Source organism: Balaenoptera musculus, chromosome 6 (genome assembly GCF_009873245.2).
Source record: "Balaenoptera musculus isolate JJ_BM4_2016_0621 chromosome 6, mBalMus1.pri.v3, whole genome shotgun sequence".
In the NCBI taxonomy this organism is placed as follows: domain Eukaryota; kingdom Metazoa; phylum Chordata; class Mammalia; order Artiodactyla; family Balaenopteridae; genus Balaenoptera; species Balaenoptera musculus.
In genome coordinates this window covers 14,048,052-14,067,826 of record NC_045790.1, presented here as the reverse complement: position 1 = coordinate 14,067,826, position 19,775 = coordinate 14,048,052, and the positions used below count along the sequence as shown (strand labels likewise).

The 19,775-nt window shown below is 35.5% G+C and overlaps 1 protein-coding gene across 1 annotated transcript in view; it reads left to right on the top strand.

Moving 5' to 3' along the window:
* Positions 1–19,360, top strand: part of ADAM28 (ADAM metallopeptidase domain 28) — a 56,864-nt gene extending 37,504 nt beyond the window's left edge. Inside the window, exons 14-24 of the mRNA XM_036855762.1 lie at positions 2,173–2,368; positions 5,072–5,174; positions 7,206–7,365; positions 8,072–8,152; positions 8,474–8,552; positions 14,241–14,349; positions 15,276–15,354; positions 16,124–16,180; positions 16,644–16,706; positions 17,581–17,643; positions 18,190–19,360. Of these exons, the coding sequence (XP_036711657.1) occupies positions 2,173–2,368; positions 5,072–5,174; positions 7,206–7,365; positions 8,072–8,152; positions 8,474–8,552; positions 14,241–14,349; positions 15,276–15,354; positions 16,124–16,180; positions 16,644–16,706; positions 17,581–17,643; positions 18,190–18,210 (1,011 nt within the window). The 3' untranslated portion in view covers positions 18,211–19,360. The remainder of the gene's footprint in view (positions 1–2,172; positions 2,369–5,071; positions 5,175–7,205; positions 7,366–8,071; positions 8,153–8,473; positions 8,553–14,240; positions 14,350–15,275; positions 15,355–16,123; positions 16,181–16,643; positions 16,707–17,580; positions 17,644–18,189) is intronic.
* The last annotated feature ends 415 nt before the right edge of the window (positions 19,361–19,775 follow it).

Here is a 19,775-nt window from a genome sequence, read left to right as displayed (position 1 = left end):
ATATCTAAGCGTCACAATGGTCCCTTACAAGATCAAGAAGGAATGTTATCTTTTAAGGAGTTATCTTGTTGGTGCTGGGAGTATGTTGGTCTTTAAGGTTGAGCAGGTATTTCTGCTGATGGGGAGGTCTGGCAGTGCACGGTGAGGGGAGAGAGGAGGCCAGAGGGCAGAGACAATTTCTTATGTTTAAATTTTCCTTGTCTTGCCATAAAATATGAATTTTATTTCACACTTTAATATGGTGTAGTGGAAAGCTTTTAATTTTAATAATATAGGGGTTCCTCTGTCTTCAACCTTTGAAGTCACTTCCGGGTGAAATTCTTAGAAAAAAGACATAAGATGAGTATGCCATGTCATTTTCTCTGGGGGGCTTTTTTGACTTTCTCTTCCAGCTAGAGTTCAGCATGTTACATTCTACTGTTGCAGAGAATTCTCTGTTATGATTATTTGTTTATGTGTCTTCTTAGTTAGACTGATTCTTAATGTCTGGAGTCTGATTCATGCTCACCTAACACAGAATTGTGTTCATTTTAAAAGCCCAATAACCATCTGCAAAAGGAATGTGCAGATGGCATGCCAGGTTATAGGCAGTGTTTGAGATAGGTTTTTTTTTGTTTGTTTCTTTTTTCTTTCTTTTTTTAATGTTGGAGGGAGAGGAAAGAAATAAAGGAGGCCAAAATGAAGAAAATTTGAGAACTTAAGCAGTATTCAACAAGTGTTTATTAAGTCTTGTTTGTTAGAGATTATGGGTGATAAAGAAAACTAGTATTTGACTTCAAAAATCTTGCTATTTTTTTAGGGTGATGATATACATAACTAAAACAGATGAAAATATGTTACATGATTAAATGCTTGGGTAGATATTATAATGACAGATGGCCATTATATGGGTAATAGTTTCCACATATATTTTCACTTAATGTTCATATGACCTTATAAAGTTAGTATTGGATCGGGAAATGGATTTTCAGAGAGATTAAATCCATTTGCTAAGGGTACACATCTAGCCACTGGCAGAGCCAAGATTCAAACCTGTATCTTTCAAATCCAAATTCAGGGCTCTTTTCCTACCACATGTAGAAAAGATGAACAGTGATTTGCATTGAAGAGGTCAGAGGAGACTTCATGGAAAATGAGGCTTTCAGTTAGTCTGGAAAGTAGTGAGTAGATTTTAGATAAATAGAAAGAAAAAATTCCAAGTGAGCAGGCAAGGAGAAAGAAGAAAGAAAAGAAGATATAAGCATGGTTTGTGTGACATCTGGTAAGAAAGCTAGTCTGACTGGAGTAGGGGGGGGCTTGAATTTGGAGGGTCTCATATGCTCTGATGAAAATTTGGATTTTTAAAAAAATATTTATTTATTTATTTGGCTGTGCTGGATCTTCGTTTTGGCACATTCTGTCACCAGCGTAAAGATATGGAAAGTCTTTTGATGATATGAGAGCATGCCTTCTCATTTCAACTAGAGAAGGTATGCTTCCAATATCCACAGAGACCTCTTCAGATTTGTACAAATGGCAGAATTTCTTTTCCTAAGGTTTCTCTGAGCTCATAAGAGCAAGACTCGCAATAATAGATTGCAATGGAATTAACACATGAAATGAATATTTGGTTGTTTCCTCCTTCTGATAAATCATTCCATAGAAAGACGTCAGTTGAAAAGAAATATCTGACCATACAATAAAAGGAATTAAGGATTAGGAAACTCTATGCCTGGGAAAGTCTCAGAGCATGCTGACCTGGGCTTGTAAACTTATCTTCCTTACTATGGAAGATTTACTTCACCAATAAATCTCTGAAGCTGCAGATTTAAATCTCCTTGAAAAGCTTGTCAAAGATGCATTCAGCAAAGGGAGAAATAACTTCCTTCTTTCCATCTAAGATATTGCTCAGTTTTCTTCTGTATTTTTTCATTGTTATTTCTATAACGTTTGCTCTACAAATTCAGAAATATTGATTGCTTAAAGACCCAGGGCTTGGCCAAAGTCAATAGAAGTGACATTATAGGAGATGGCTTTAGCTTATACAATGAAAACGGGAACTAAAATAGAACGATGCTTCTAACTACGTTACCAAACAAAGGCCACAGGGAAAATATTATTTGAATCAATTTGAGACATTAGGGTTAAGTCAGGTGGAAAAAAAGCCTTCTCTCCAATTTTATTTCCCTACAGTTTAAAAAGGCTGGTGAGGTGTGCAGACCAGCAAAAGATGAGTGTGACCTGCTCGAAATGTGTGATGGCAAATCCGGTCTTTGCCCCGATGATCGATTCCAAGTCAATGGCTTCCCTTGCCAAAATGGGAAGGGCTACTGCTTGATGGGGATGTGCCCCACCCTGGAGGAGCAGTGCACCGAGCTATGGGGACCAGGTAGGACGACAAACCCCAGTGATGCTGGCACTGCCTTTGTACATACAAAGGAAAATCGTATCACTCCAAGTGACAGTGTTTAATCATGGCCAAAGTAGCATTCTGTCCCTTTCTTCCATCTTAGAAACTGTGCCACTGCTCAAAATTCTGGATAAGTGGAGAATTTTGGTGCTGCTAGATTTAGCAAATAAAAATAAGGACAGTCCAGTTAAATGTGAATTTCAGATTAACAATTTTTTTGTGTGTGTCAGTATGTCTCATGCAATATTTGAGTTAGACTTATGCTGAAAAAAAGTCTTTGTTTATCTGGAATTTAAATTTAACAGGATGTCCTGTACGTTATCTGGCACCTCTAACCAAAATCCTTCCCAGTTAAGCAGACCCTTGGAATTGTGTGTGTGTGTGTGTGTGTGTGTGTGTGTGTGTGTGTGTGTGTGCATAGGGGTGGAATGCAAAGGAGCAGTGAGGAAAATTGAAACTTCTTAAAAATGTTTATTTTGTCCATAATACCAGAATTTTAGAGGTCATATTCTCTGATTACACCATAAAAAAGAAATTAAAAGTAAAAGCATAACTTAAGAATCTTCAAAAACTTTAAACCCAAATTTAAATTATGCTAAATAACTTGATTAGAAGGGCAATTTTTAAAATATCAATTCTTTGGACTTCCTGGATATGATGTATATTGTGTACATATATTTAATTTTCACACCAATTTCTGCTACATTTCCAGATTCCTACTTAAATGGCTGAAGGACTATTTTTAATAGGGAAAATACATATTCCTAAAAATATTTGAAGAAGGTTATCATATGCTGGAAACTTTCCATAATTCCTGAAAATATACATAAGACAAGATGAAAGAAAGCAACAAAAATCACTGATTGACAATACACCCAGAAAAAAAGAAACCTGGGAAATAAATGAACAGGAACCTAGAAAAAACCCTGAATGAAAGCCTCTGTATCAGACTAGGGTGAGCTGAGACACAATTTGAGGAGAAAGCTTGATACCATTGGCGCATCAGGAAGTGCTCTGATGGTCTGGAATTCGGTTCTGGCTCTCCTCCAGTTTATAGGTAATGCAGATGGACGTGCTAAGTTACAGGTGCAAGCAAAGATGGCTTTGCTGGTTAAAGAACTTGTACTTCCTTGGCTAACTTCAGTACATGGCAGAAACCTGGGGAAAGGGAATCTTCAGCACAGAGATGAAGCTCTGAACATCTCCTTTGTTACTTGGCTATAAATCACTGCGATAAAAACTATTACTTTTCTTCTTTTTGTCTGACCCTTCAATATCGCTTCCCTTACAAATCTGTAACTTTTCTAGTACCTAGACACTGTTTTGTTCATAGTTGTTATTCCCAGTGTATCCTAGCACAGGGCCTGACTTTAGTAAATGTTCCAAGTGATCTATTGAATTAATGTTGAATATATTTATCCGATATTGGAAGAGAGAAGAACTTTTAAATCATATATTTAAAGGTGGCCTTTATAAAAGACCAGAAGAATAGATCTGCCTAAATAAAATTTCAAATTTTACAGTTCACAAGGATCACACATTTATTTTAAATTAGTCTTCAAAATTTGAAAAGTCTTATAACACATATAAGGGGGAAAAATCACTGTCTTTAACCTCCTATAAATCATTTGGAATTCCAAATATTGAAAATGTGACTAAGGAATAAACAGGCAATTCATCATAAAGAAGTACAAGTGTTTAATAAACATTAAAATCATTTTAACTCACAAGCAAGAAGTATGAAATACTATTAATACATCAGCACATGCAATATATGGTAAGAAATATAAATGAAGACAAGTTAATCTTCTACACTTGTTAAATTGCAAAGCTTTGTTACAGTTAATGCTTAGTGTTGGTGAGGATGTGACAAAACACTTAGTTTAATATGCTCTGGTAAGAGTATGAATTAGTACAATCTTTTCACAGAGAATTTGGAAAAATGTATGTGCAACCTAAAAAGAAAATGTGCTCCTTTCCTTAGCAATAGTACCCAGGAATATATTTACAAAGGATTTTCAGCCAGCATTTTCTTTCTGAACCATGTACTACAGACCAGGCACTCTTCTCAGTGGCTCACATATATTAACTCATTTAATTCTCATAATAACGCTATGGGGGTGGTACTATTATAGAATCCTCATTTTTACACAGAGCAAACCAAGAGGTTAAGGCACTTGCCAAAGATCACACAGCTCTTACTTAACGCCTGAGCTCTTAACCACTGTGTTCTGTTGCCCCAGTTGATGGGGATCTGAGGAACATTACATGAGAAATTAAACATGCGATGCTCATCTCTGTGCCTGGCAGAGTAGAAGTTTGACTAAGCACAGCATGTACTTGTCACAGCTGCACCCTCCGGCAGGATAACATTCCAGTATCTGCCTGTGGGCTGCTACTACGATAACTACAGCTCTTCCAGCTAAGTCTTCAATCATCCAGATGTTTCCAAATATTTAGATAGCCATTATTCAAAAATAGGCTATCTAAAAGATTGTTTTAACTCCAGCCATCTCTCTTGATATCAAACCAGTGCAACCTATATTTCCAAGAAGGGTCAAGGGGATGATGCTAAAATTGTATTCCTCATGCTGGTTTTCTGTTTCATGAATCCTTTATGGCACTGAACTATTTATCTCTTTTCTTTTCAACTGTGTGCCTACTGACTATGCCTGGTCCCAGGAACCCAGGTTGCAGATAAGTCATGTTTTAGCAGGAATGAAGGTGGGTCAAGTTATGGGTACTGTCGAAAAGTGGATGACACACGCATTCCCTGTAAAGCAAAGTAAGTGGCCTTGTTATTTGAACCTTCCTGCTCATTTTGACACATTCTGATTTATCCCATTTAAAGAGAAAGTGAATTTGGACATCATTCATTTGATAAACATTCATTGAGTGACTATTATATGCTACATTTTAGGCTAGGCACTGAGTTAAAAAGACAAATAGGGAATGATCCCCTTTTTCCAGTCTCTCATAATGGATGCTTCAAAGGACACCAAGTACAGCTGTTGTTAAATAGAATGAATGTTTGAGACCGAGCATGCAATAGTTAAATGGGCCTGCTTGGAAATTTGCACACTGATTCTCCAGTATACTTTAGATGCTTTTCCATCTAGTGTCTTTCATTATGATTCTAGGGTATAAATATGTATCTACTCAGAGGAATAAGCAATACGATGATTGTACAGTTTTATTTAAACTTGCCATGGCATTCCATAAAGAAAAAATACAGTAAGGGAAAGATTGAAAATTTACCTAAAGAATTTGTTTTCCTTTTTGTATTGATAGTCTGAAAAAAATGATAGAACACCATAAGCAATGAACTTGAGATTTTTCTATATATTTTCCTTCGATTCTGCAATTTTAAGATGACATTTAAAATTCAAATGATAATAGATTAAACTTTATACCTGCTCCAAATTTTACACATACAAACTAATGTGTAACCAGAGATTGAATGAAAAAAATCAGCATTTCTCAAAGTTTTTCTTTTAAAATAACACTAATTTTTCTCAATGATAGATATTACCAAACAAACTATATTTTGGCCAGAAGGTCATCTCTTCGGTAGTCTGAGCCTCAAAGATAATCATACCCTTTGGGCTCTTCTTTACAGGAAATCAGGGAAAATTATGTAAAAGGCAATATGTGTGGGAGAGTGGGGTGGGAGTGTGGCAATATTTAGTCTGAGAGGTCGTGACAGGGAAAAGAGACTAGGGTAACTCCATCTTTCCTCTGTAGAGTGTATACACTCTTGTCCTGTATAACTGTGCGTGAACACTGGATAATTTCTGCAACCAGAGGCACAAGCATTTCATTTCTTCCCACAGGCTGACCTCCTGGTCACTTCTTGATAGTCTTTGGCTGTAGTGGGAAGTAAGCCTGAAAGTCCCTGTGTCCTAGAGCCTTCCTCATAAAGCTCTCCTAAATGATTCAAGAAAAACCCCCTCTCAAGTCTGGAGAGAATGCGTGCCTTTCTCCACTCCTCAATGGTATTTTCTAAAAGCCTCAGAGACATCAGAAGAATCTGATTCTACCGCTCTCAGAAGAGGTTTTCGGAGCATTCCTCTAAATTCTGCATAAAGCAATTGTTTCCAATTTTGTTGGCGATGACTTTTTTCCCCTTGCTAGTGAAGGCAAGGCTTTAGTGAGCACTGAGCAGTTTCATCTGAATTTGCAGGGGTTCTTTCAGTAACACACACGATGCTTTGGAGTGACAACCAAGGCTCAGCCTTATACTGATACAACGATAGTCGAGGGAATTATTCTGCTGCCCTTCATGGCAATAAATAACCTTAGCTGAAACAAGACAGAAACTGATTTCCTAGGTGCCCTCCATGATGTTAGACATCCATCCTCCTTATAGCTTCTTTCTCCATCATACGTATGACCTCCTTTCCCAAATGTTTCTCTCGGTCTGTGATGGCTTCTCCAACTCCAACCGTCATATTCCAATAAGCAAAAAGGAGAAAATATTGAGGAGAGGACATATACCCTCACGTAAGGCCACCCTCAAGAATCTGCAGTTAAGACTCTGCTTCCTTCCCATTGGCTAGGATTTAGGCAACTGGCCAAAATTTGGGAATATGGGAGACATGGGATTTTTCTCTTGAGCAACATTGTGCCTTGCTAATATTCAATGGTTCTATTACTGAAGAATAAGGGGGAAATTGGTATAAAGGAGAACTAGAAGTCTCTGCCATAGGGGGAAATACCATTAGTTAAATATCGATAGGGAGCTGATTTACATTTGTATAAAACTGCATTTTGGATCCTGCTATTTCAAAGGCAGCAAATTTTGGCTTTTCTTCAGTGATGCCATGTGTGGGAAGTTGTTCTGTAATGGTGGGTCAGATTATCTGCTCTGGAGAGGACGTATAATAACATTCCTGACATGTAAAACATTTGAACCTGAAGACAGCAGTCAAGAAATCAGCATAGTAGCCAATGGAACCAAGTGTGGAGAGAATAAGGTACGTTGAAATGGTGGCTTTTACTCAAAATGTTCTGGTTGTTTGTTCATTTTGTTTGCTTGCTTCTCAAGGCCTCCTTGTGTTTCATGGAGCACAGTTTTCAAAGCAATGTTTATGCCATTCATGTATACATGACTGCATTCTTCCCTTCAATGTTATTTAATAAGTACCTATCATGTGCTTAGCACTAGCTTGTTAAATTTAGGTAAATTTTATTTCCCCAAAATTGGTAGGTTCTCAATAAATGATAGCCATTCTGATGATAATAATGAAAAAAATCATAACAATACTATTTATTTTTACATGAATGATAATTATCTTAATATTGGAGATGATGTGATATTACCATGTTTTCCATAGTATTTTTGTTTAGGATGGGTACCTTATATCATGTGCAATGCTTAGCTCAGTGCTCTCAGTCTTCAGAGTTGGACTAAAGAGGTGCATTAAAGATGACCCATGAGGAATGACGTGAAGTAAGGAAATCTTCTTTAAAGAGGACTTCCTAAGTATTTTATTATAAAAATTATCTAGATTCCATATTCCTATTTTCAAAAGGATTTGGTGATTTCCCTAATAAAAAGGCAAGTTTGATAACAATAAGAGTAGCTAAAAATACAAGGCTAAATACCAAAGAGTCGACAGTTTGCAGAACTGAAACCACGGGACATTCATGTCTACTTTGTGTTTTTCATATCACTTTCAGGTTTGCATTAATGCAGAATGTATGGATGTCGAAAGAGCTTACCAATTGGCCAATTGCTCCTCTAAGTGCAAAGGACATGCTGTAAGTCTTGACAACGTTTCCCCAAGCTTGCTGAATCTTGTGTCATTTTAGGTCAGACAGTTTGGATGATGTTAAAATAATGTTTCAGCGTTGAATGATTAAAATTATTATCTAACTCCTCACTAGTTTGATTCAATGAAAAATTCCTTCAAAGAACCTGGTACTGAAATTCCTATTACTGATTCATACATTATGTAGACAGTTGAAAGGCTACAGAGCAGAGGTTATTCTTTTTTTGGAATGGACTTAATTATGGATGAATCAGCCCTCGGTTTGGGGATTAGTCCAGTGAGAAAACTAACAGGATCATTGCTCCTCTAGGTGTGTGACCACGAGCTCCAATGTCAGTGTAAAGAAGGATGGGCCCCTCCTGATTGCGATGGTTCTTCCATGGTCTTCAGTAAGTAATATTGCACATCTAACGTGAGAAAATTTCTCTCCTCTTCCAAGCTTTTATTTCCTGTTACGTAAGATTTCATTGCCTTTTTTCCACTCCTCTTGGAATTCCTATTCTGTAGATATTGAATCCACAATATTAATCCCCAAAGTCTCTCCAGCAACTTTTTAATCATATTTTCCACATTCTTATGTTTTTATGCTACATACAAAAAGATTTCTTGAAATTTTATATTTGTCATTTTAATTTTCCAAATTTTCTTGCTTTATGATTGTTCCATTTTCATAGCAGACTTGACTGAATGTATACTAGATATAATATCCTCATAAAACTCTAAGAATATGACATTATTTTTGTAGGTTCACTTTGTTCTCGAGATTATCTCTATTTCTTTTGAGTTGAGTTGTTTTGTTTTTTCACCCTGTCTCTTGTATTTCACTGCGCTGTTTTTCTTCAGGATGTATGATCCTTCTTTGAATGTGGGATTAGGTTGACTTGCTCTTTATAACTAATAATAATAATAATAATAATAAAATATTTTCTTATTTTTTTGGCCATTTGGATTTTGTCTTTTGCAAAACATTTGTTCAAGCCATTTTGTTTATTCTTCTATTGGGTGTCTCCCCTGACCCCTTAATAACTTGTGTAAGTTTTAATATATTCTTGATATAAGCTATTTTTTCATTTATATATGCTGCAAATAACTCCCTTCATTCTGTCTTTTCTCACTCTCTTCGTGATGTCATGTGATTAAAGAAGCTTATTTTATTATTATTATTATTATTATTTTTAATCTATTTTTGGCTGCATTGGGTCCTTGTTGCTGCTCACGGACTTTCTCTAGTTGCAGCGAGCGGGGGCTACTCTTCATTGCGGTGCACGGGCTTCTCATTGCAGTGGCTTCTTTTGTTGCGGAGCACGGGCTCTAGGCATGCGGGCTTCAGTAGTTGTGGCTCGCGGACTCTACAGCGCAGGCTCAGTAGTTGTGGCGCACAGACTTAGTTGCTCTGCGGCATGTGGGAATCTTCCCAGACCAGGGCTTGAACCCGTGTCCCCTGCATTGGCAGGCGGATTCTTAACCACTGCACCACCAGGGAAGCCCTAAAGAAGCTTTTAATTGTAATGCAGTCAATTTGTTAATCATTTCCTTGATGATTAGTTTTTTTTCTTTTGTGTCCTTTTTAAGGAATTTTTCCTATCCTGAAGTTATGAATGTATACCCATATATTATCTTCTAAAAAGGATTTTTGTATTGCCTTTTCAAATTTAAGTCTATAACGTATCTGGAATTATTTTGTGTGTGATGCAAGTGTTCAATTTCGTTTTTGTCTCGGATAGATGCCCAGTTGTCACACCATTATTCATGTAATAGATCATCCTTCCTTAATGCTCTGTAGTGCCAGTTTTCTAATAAAGCACGTGTGTCCATGCACGTGGGTTGTTCTGGATATCTATTCTTTTCTGGTGGTCCTATTTGGCTATCCTTATGCCAGTATAACACTCTTTTATTATTGTATCTTTAAAAAAATTTTGTTATCGTATAGGAGGTCCTTTAACTTTGTTCTTCAAGAACGTTTTGGCTATTAGCTTTTGTATTTCCACATATATTTTATAATCAGATTCTCAAGTTATACACACAATTCCTGTTGGGATTTTAATTTAGTGTAAACTACAACTATAGATTTACTTGCAGAAAATGAGCATATTTAAATTATTGAATTCCAAACCTATTGACATGAAATATCTATCCATTTACTTAGTCTTCTTTAATTTTGACCAATAATAGTTAATGGTTTTCACCATAGAAATTTTACATATATTTTGTTGATTGTTTTATAAGAAATTAATTTTTATTGTATTTTAACTGGTATTTTTTGAAAAAATATTTTTCAACTATTACTAGAATATAGAAGGTCAACTAATTTTTGTATATTTATTTTTATATCAAGCACCTCTGCTAACCTCTCTTAATAATTTTAGTAATTTATTTGTAGATTCTGTTAGATTTTCTACATATTCAATCATTCTGTTTCAGAAAAATGACGGTTTTGTTTCTTCTCTAATCTTCACAATTTTAATTTCTCGTACTTGTTTCCCTTCACTGAGTAGTACTCTTGTGCAATGCTGAATAGAAATAGAGATAGCAAGCCTCTTTATTTCTTTCCCAATCTTAGGAAAGACTTTCAGTATTTTGCCCTGTTATCTGAAGGTATTCTGTACATATTGGATCCTCTTCATTTGATCAAGAAAATTCACTTCTATTTCTAGTTTGCTAAGAATTTTATCAAATACTTTTTATTTATTGGTTAAGATTTTTACCTCTTTACTCTGTTGGTATTGCAAAATAAACTGATTGACATTTGAACATTTATCTAACTGTTCATACTTTGGATAAACCCAACATGGAAACAGCTCTTACGGATACTGATGGATGATGTTTGCTATTATTTCATGTTCATGAGTGGTGCCTGTACTTGCTAAATTTGAGTATCATGGTTATGCTAGACATATTAAATGAAGTGGAGCGTTTTCATTCATTTAAATTCTCTGGAAGAGTTTGTATAAGAATGGAAGACTCTTTCCTTAAATATCTGGTAGAACTTGTCAGTAAGCCATGTAGGCCTAGAATTCTGGATAATATTTTAGTTAAAGATTCAGTGTCTTTAGTAGCTATAAGACCCTTCAGGTATTTAATTTCTTCTTATGCAAGTTTTAGTATGTTATATTTTTCCTAGACATTTTCCCACTTCACCTAAATTTCAATGTTTTGGTTTAAGATTGCTCATAATACTCACTTATCTTTTCAATATCAATAGTATCTGTAGCATTGTTTTTTCTCTTTTTTTATATTATCCTAACAAAATTTTAAAACTTATTGTTTATGATTTATTTTTTTAACATTTTTTTTTGCTATTTCAATTTCTACTTTATACAATTCCATTTCCTTAAGTTTATTTCATCTTTAAAAAAAAAATCTTGAAAGGAATCTTTGGCTCATTAATTTTCAGTTTGTAGACCATATCATAATTGGTATTTTCATTATCATTTGGTTCAAATTATTTTCTATTTGCCATTTGCTTTCTTCTTTGGCCCTTGAACAGTTTAGACATATATTTCTCAACATACATGCATATGGAGATTTTCTAGCTTTTGTTAAATTAATACTTAGCATAATTCCATAGGGATCAGAAAACCTACTGTGTTGAGAATATGCTGAAATTTGTTGACACTTGCTTTATGACCCAGCATATTCCCATATTGTAAGTGTTCTGTCTATGCACACAAAAATGTGTGTTCTGCACTTATGTGCAGTGTTTTCCATATGTTTTTAATGCCATGTTTGTTAATTGTGTGTAATATATTAACCCTTACTGATATCTTGTTTGTTTGTTGTACCAATTACTGAGTCAAGAGTGTTAAAATCCCCCACTATAACTGTGAATTTGGCTATTACTTCTGGTTCTATCAATACCTATATATTTTGAGACCATGCTGTTATCTACAATAAAGTTTAGAATTGTATGTCTTCCCAGTGAGTTAACACTTTTGTCATTATGAAATGCTTTTGTGTATCTCCAGTCTTCTTGCCTTTTAAAAAGTCCACAGTTCCTGGAGAAAAATATAGCTGTACCATATTTCTCTTGGTCTCTTTTGCTTTGGTATAACTTTTTCTTCATACTTTTACTTTCATCCTTTCTGAATCCTCATGTTTTATATCTGTCTCTCATTAAAAAAAAATACAGATATATTTTAAAATTTTAGTCTCAATCATTTTTTAAAAACTTAGTCCATTCAAATTAAATGTAATTATTGATATAGTTGGGTGTAATCTACAATCTTATTATATGCTTTTTATTTGTCCCGCCTGGTTCCTCTTCCTTTTTCTCTCCTTTCTTGTTTTCTTATGGACTTACTGAGGATTTTAATCACTTCATTTTATTTTTATTAATTTGGAGATTATACATTTATTTTATATTCTTTTAGTGGCCAGCATAAAAATTTCCATTTTATTATTTTTAATAGAGACTTTACTTTTTAGAGCAGTCTTATGTTCACAGCAAAACTGAGCAGAAAGTACAGAGATTTCCCCTATATCCCTGCCCCACACGTGCACAGTCTCCCACGGCTAACATTCCCCAACCAGAGTGGAACATTTGTTACAATTAATGAACCTTCATTGACATGTGATTATCATCCAAAGTCCACAGTTTACATTAAGGTTCACTCTTGGTTTATTTACTTTTCATTCCTTTCTGCATTTCTGAGCTTCCTTTTATGATCATTTTCCTTCCTGTGTTTCTGAGTTCCTGCTTTCTCACTCCAAAGTAATTTTCTCTCACTCCAAAATAATTTTCCCCTATTTCTTCAGCACTTCTGTGCTTTTAGGAAGATTCTTTTTTAAATTCATTAGTTGTTTTTAGTGAGAGAGCTAGTCCAAATTTCCTAGACCACCATTTCCAGAAATGGCTGAAACAGAAAGGGCTGTATTTTTTGTTCACTGACATTTTCAGCTGTAAACCTGCTTCCTGTTATAATACTCTCCATCTGCCTTATGCCCCGGCTTTACCTCTAGACCACATCCTTTCAAACTATGGGTGTCTGTGAAGTACTGCCAAGTTCCTCTTTATTTCCTCTGGACCGTGTCACTCTTTTGAAAATAGCTACAATTCTGTTGTTAGTGCAAGTACACTTTTAAAATTCTGAACACATCTATACTGTTTCTAACACAGATGCCTCAGAACTTTATTTCCTTTGACTTTTTGGGTAGGAATTTTTATGGAGGGTAGAGAGTATTAGGTATTTGAACTGTGATTATCTTACCTAGAATTCTACTTCTGAGGTCTCTATCTTTCTGCATGTATATGTGCTCACACTTGTGAACTTTATGCAAAAATCATTCTTATTATTGATTTACTGATCTCCACCATCTCTGTAATAAGAGAGCAGTAGCTGTTTGCATTGCTCTTCAAATTTGTACCTCCTGCTCTTTGTGCTTTCAGATTATTATAAGAGAAATGAATATATGAGATAGCAAAAGATTGAAGTTGCATTCATTAATTAGATTAGTAGGTAAAAAACACCCTATAAAACAAAAAGCTTTGTTAAAACCATTCCCCAATTCACAAGGTCACATAATTTTTTTGTCCATAATAATTCCACTATAGAGCAAACATCAGCAGGACACTCACTTGTGTCCTATCTATCTATCACTTATCAGTTATCCATCAATTCTCTTTTTCACGTCTCAGCTTCTTACTTGCTACTAAGAGGAATATGATTTCAAGTCTTCAGATTCTTTTCACTGGTTTTATTCCAAGGCTGAATTTTAACGTTTCCCTCTTCTTCCGCATCCTCCTTACTTCATATTCTTTCTGATCTCCCAGCCTTTTGTTTTCAATTTATTACAAATATCACCCCTTCTAAGAATTCCCAGTAGTATGATGCTTTACTTATCTCATGTAAAATGTTTTCCCTAGACATCCTCTTAATTTCTTCTATCTAAATAATATTATAATAATCATTATCAAAATATATTTTCATTTTACTGGCTATGAGAGATTTTCCAGGGACTGCATGTTCTTTGGGGAAAAGGTAGGTGGAGTTTGTGATAAATAAAGAAATAAGGACCAGTGTGATGTATATTTGTGAATTTCCCATATTCTCACGAGGCCCTCGTTCTCTTGGTTGCAGATTTCTCCATTGTGGTTGGGGTGCTGTTCCCTGTGGCCCTCATATTTGTGGTGGTTGCTATAGTAACCCGATACCAAAGCACCAGAGGAAAGCAGAAGGAAGTCCAGAGGTAGGCATTATCTTGCCTTGGGGACTTTTTTGGCCTCTAACTCACTTTAAATGTAAGGACCCAAATTATCCAATTTAATTTTAGTTTACTTCAAATACACAGAAATAAGTACAGATACATTTTTCTTGGACCAGAGGCTGGTTATTCTTTTTATTGGGAAATTCTTCACAGTAAGATCTCCTTTTTTTCTTCTGTTAATCACCATTTATAATTAATAATAAGAATAACTCTCATTATTAAAGATTTTTACGCTCATTATCCAAATACAGTATCTAAAATGTATTGATCATAGCTTTATGACAAGCACTCTGCTTAGCCCTTTTACATATATTATGTCATTTAATCTTCATAAGGAAATAATAGTTACTATTATTTCCATTTTATAGATGAAAAGGTGTTATAGATTGATCCTCACAACAATCCCGCAAGGTCAGGCACTTCACTTTTTTACTGATGTGGAAACAGAAGCTCAGGGAGATAAACTAACATGTTCAAGGTCTTACAAAGTAAGTAATGGAGTCTAGGTTTGCACATAGATCAGTCAGTCTTTCAAAGATAATCTTGACACTACAGTCTCTTTCTAACATTTTTAAAAATTGATTTATTCACCCAGAATGGGCTTTTAATAAATATTGAATGAATAAAACAAATCTTTAATTAAATGGCATAATTTAGATAAAAGTTGGATTCAGCACCATCATTATTAGGTTTCAGGGATTGGTAGAGAATGGAAAAGAAAATTAGTGGTAATGATTATTAATTACAGGACAAGAAAACCTGCAGGATGTCCTAGGGAGCAGCTGAAAACCCAGTCAATTACCAAGTATGAAACAATGGGCAAAGGAAACTAGCAGACTTCTCTTGAATCTCCCTCTCATGGGGAAGGAATTTCTAAGTCAGTTTATATGATATGCTTTCCCATACAGGCCACTGTCTACCACTGACACCGGGCCACACAAGCAGAAGAGGAAACCACAGACGGCGAAGACTGTTCAACCCCAAGAGGTGAACCATAGTCTGTACTGTGTTTGCCCTGGGTCCCAGTTTGTGATTCTCTCACTCTCTTGTCCTGACCAGCTGGCTGTCATTTCTACCCAGCAGTGTTTTACAAATCCATCTCACTAGTTAGTATGTAGCAAGGACTGTGGGCTCTGTAACTACACATTCAGAAAATTCACCTTTGCCTTTTGTTCAATGCAAAAGAGTCTCTCTACAATTCAGAGGCTGCTTTGCTGGGGTTCACAAAATGCAAAGAGAATAAAGAGAAAGGAGAGGGCAGATGCCCGCTCTCTCTTTCTCTCTCTCTCTGTGATTCTAGGTTGATTCCTTATTCCTTTTGCAATATCCCAATAATGGCAATAACATGTATACTTGTACGGCAATACCTGTAATATGTATAATCCTTAATGCCCTAGTTGTGTCCTGCAAGTTTAAAAATTTAAGTGGCAGTTATCTAATGACAGTGACATTGGTAATAATGTTTTTGATGGAAACTTACCCATCTCTGATAGCTCTGTACACAGCAGAATGCAGCAGCTGGGCCACTGTGATTTTCCATCCAATCTCTTAGTGTCGTCTTAGTTCTGAGCTCACACGATCAGAAAGGGGTGCTTATTTGGAAGCTGAAATTAGGATACCAATCGTTTCATTTTTTTAAATTTATTTTTATTGAATGAAACATTCTTTAAATTCTATAGTGCTTTACAATTTTCAAAATTTTCACACACATGATTTCATATAAACCCATTTTAAAATTTTATTTTGTTCTTTTTAGATGAAGCTTGACACACCTGACCTTCCGGCAGAGGAGGATGTGCCTCCAGCTTCTGTTGTGAGTTGGTAACTTCTCTTAAACTCCCTTCCAATCTAACCTCAAGGGAATACTAGTGAAAGACATAAAACCACAATGCCCCAATTATTTCTTCAGGAGAATGTTCAGATCTGTGTGAATATTCATAGAAAATATGGATTCTTCTGCAAAACTTTTTGAAAAGACGAAATACGAGCTTGCCTTTCCATATACTACTAAATTTAACCCTTCAACCTGAATTACGGGTCTGAAAAAGCTAATTCATTAAAGAAGAGAACCGATCTGCTTCAGAGAATGCTATCTTCATCATAGTCTGTTGGCATTGAGCTTACTTCTGACTACATTGTGCACCTAAGTGAAAGCAATTAAATGTACAGGTTTAGAAGATTCCTAGTCTTCCATTTCTGAAAGTGATTAAGCCTTCCGTTAAGCACACCTGTTTTCGAGGCCCCGTTTTTTAATTTTTTTTTTACCTTCTTACTAGCTAATTACGAAGCCAGATTTTTCTCCACCGCCGATTCCTACATCTGTGTCATTCTCTTTCCTTGTAAGTATCAGATGGTCACTGGAGGTGTTTTAAATGTCTCTTGTGCCCAATGTGAAGGGTGTCTTCAGATTTCTGGGTTTCCTTTCAGGGTACGCTAAGGTAACCTGAGATATCATAGCCCATAGGAATATCTGAGAAAGAAGGCCTACTCACTATCTACAAATTAGAATGGCTATTAATTTTTTACTGTTAAAAGTAGTTCTACTGTTACATAATTGTTAAGAAATGATAAATGGTTCTGCTGTAGAAGTTGAATTGTCTCCTTCACAGGTTAGTTTCTAGATGCTTGTTTTGGAGGATACAAAATTGTATTATAAATTAGACTGTACTTGTTTATTCTAGATAGAATAAGGCCTATATTATTCACAGTTTTCTAGAGGAGGAAGGGTATGAAAAATGGAGCACATGAAGGCAAACCCAGAATAAAAGCCAAGCACTCATGAAGTAACAGGTAGAGTCATTAGCTCAAGTGAATCCGGAACATATTCCCCTCATACTTGGTACTTTGTTGTGAGTAAATGAGAAGGAATTAAAACTTAAGGTCATTTTTTTTCAATAATTTTTACATTTTTGGTGGGAAACAAGTCATATGCATATGGAGCACTTAACTCCTCATATATTACACGTGCCAAAGCAGGCAATACTACTGAGAGAAGTATGGTCAGGGGACAATGAATGGGGTAGGAATGGAAAGTAAGAAGAAGGTCCATTGACTAAGTGGTTGGAATTTGTACTGGACCCTGAGAGTTGGGTAGAATTTAAAATAAGTGACAAGGAGGTAAGGAAGGATTTAAATAAGGAAATAAGTATAGCAAAGATGGGAATTGCAACAGCATTCCTAATGCCCCTACCATTATTTTTGTCCCTAATATAGCATAAAGACACAAAAGACTTTCCTCTAACTGTTTTCAAGGATAAGCCAATGTCTACACTTAAGGTAAGAGATCTATAACCAACTATTCTAATCTTGTAGCCCTCCTAGAATCAAGGACAGAAGTTCTAACCATGTATTCCTAGAAGATGTTCACTAAGGACAGTGTCTATATGAGTATATTTTGGGTTCTAGTATATGTCTTCCTTCTGAGCTTGGACAAAAAACCAAGAGAAAGAAGATGTAAGGGTCTTGGCTAGAAAGTGATGATGACCCCAGTATTCTTTGTTTTCTCAGAAAAATTACCCAGGGATAGTGAGATGGAGAAAATTCTCCACAGAAAAATTACTCAGCGTGGCATAATTCTCTCCCGATGCCCCACCCTCTACATTTGATAAGTGGCCAGGTGGATAGTTGAATCCCAGTGTGATGTTTTTCTCTCTCCTTTCTCTACCTTCTTATGTTTCCACTCTTCACTGTGAAGTATCAAATAAGCTACAGAATAGGAAGTGTGACTACAGAGAAATCATTTTAATTTCTTAATAGTTCAAAGTTATGTAATACCTAAATTTTTAGAAAAGTTCATTATTTAAGAGCTCTGTCTTTTTTTAGGGCTCCAATCCAAAAGTCTGAAGTAACAGCTAAGCAAGGATTGGTGGGTAAATGATCAACTTAGAAGACTGGACAATCTGGATGGAAGAGAAATGTACTAATATTGCTGTTGACACTCAAGGAGGTTACTATTTCTTGATTATACTTTGAAGACATAAAATTTCAAGAGAGACATACTCTTGAGAATCTTTGTATGAATTAAAATTTTCTGTTCTCTATACTCATGGGAAAGAGGATGGCTCTAAAGAAAGAGCTATAAGGCTGAAATCTCTAATTAGGTGAATTTCCTAACCTTTCCCACACACCCCCCCCTTTTTTACTGTGATGTTGACTAATATTTGTTAAAGGGTTTTGAGCACCTTGATTTTCTCATTCAGTAGGAATTAATTCACCCTCTAATGAAAACAAAAAACAAGAAATCACAGGAAACTGGGAAGGATGGGAGAAAATTGTATACTCCTCATTTGATGACTAGCAATAGCTTAATTGTTTTAACCCTGAAACTGTCAAATTAGAACCCTCAGTTACAAAGAAAATTATACAAACATTCTCTGGTTTTTATCATGTCTTTTTCCTACCCTACATTATCTTCTGGAATTCTTATTAGCTGTGTCATTGGAAGTTCACTACAATTGATTAAGACTTTATTAATTAAATTGTTTTTTCATAGAAATTTGTATAATTCAGTTACTGGCAAGCTTAAAGTGAACATTACTTTCTAAGTAGAAAAAGTTTTAGTTAAATAAATTAATAACGTAAACCAGAGGTTGTAAACTGCTGGCCAGCAGGATGTGTCTGGACTGCAGATTTATTTTATTTGGCCTCAATGATTTTGGCCAAAAAGTATTTTTTAATGTTTTGAATGTATTGCCAATATTTAAAACTTGGGAGATCTTGCGTAAACATCCAGATCTCCAGCATTTTAAAAGTAATCAAATGGTTTGTCAACACTGGAATCACATTGCCCACAGCAACCATCAGCTTAGTTGACTGGTGATGAAACAAACATTGTAGGTCACCTACCAAAAACTCCTTTCTTGCTTTTCAGAACCCAAATTTTGTTCAGTTTTCCATATGCATTTCCATTTTCATGCATGCATGAAAAGATAATCTCTGTATAACCTATATGGGAAAAGAATCTGAAAAAGAATAGATAAATGAATATGCATAACTAAATCACTTTGCTGTACACCTGAAACTAACACAACATTGTAAATCAACTATACTCCAATATAAAATAAAAAATTAAACAAAAAAGATAATCCTAACTCCATCTCCTGGATACATTTCTATCACTCTAAGTCAATCATAATAATCTCATTTCCCTTACCAGTGGTTGATTGATTTGGAGGTAAGTGTATTAACCCACCCTACCCCCATCCCCCACCTTTTTTGCCAATGGGACAAGACAGGAGATATGCTGGGGAATTTCTAGGAAAGATACCCTTGTCCCTTCTGGCTATTTGGATATCCTATCTGGTATTGTTGCAGCCATGTTGTGATTATGAGGGCATGGCTGATATACTGAATAAGATAGGGCAGAAAAAGAAAAAGACTAAAACCTGGTCTTTTAATGATGTCATGAA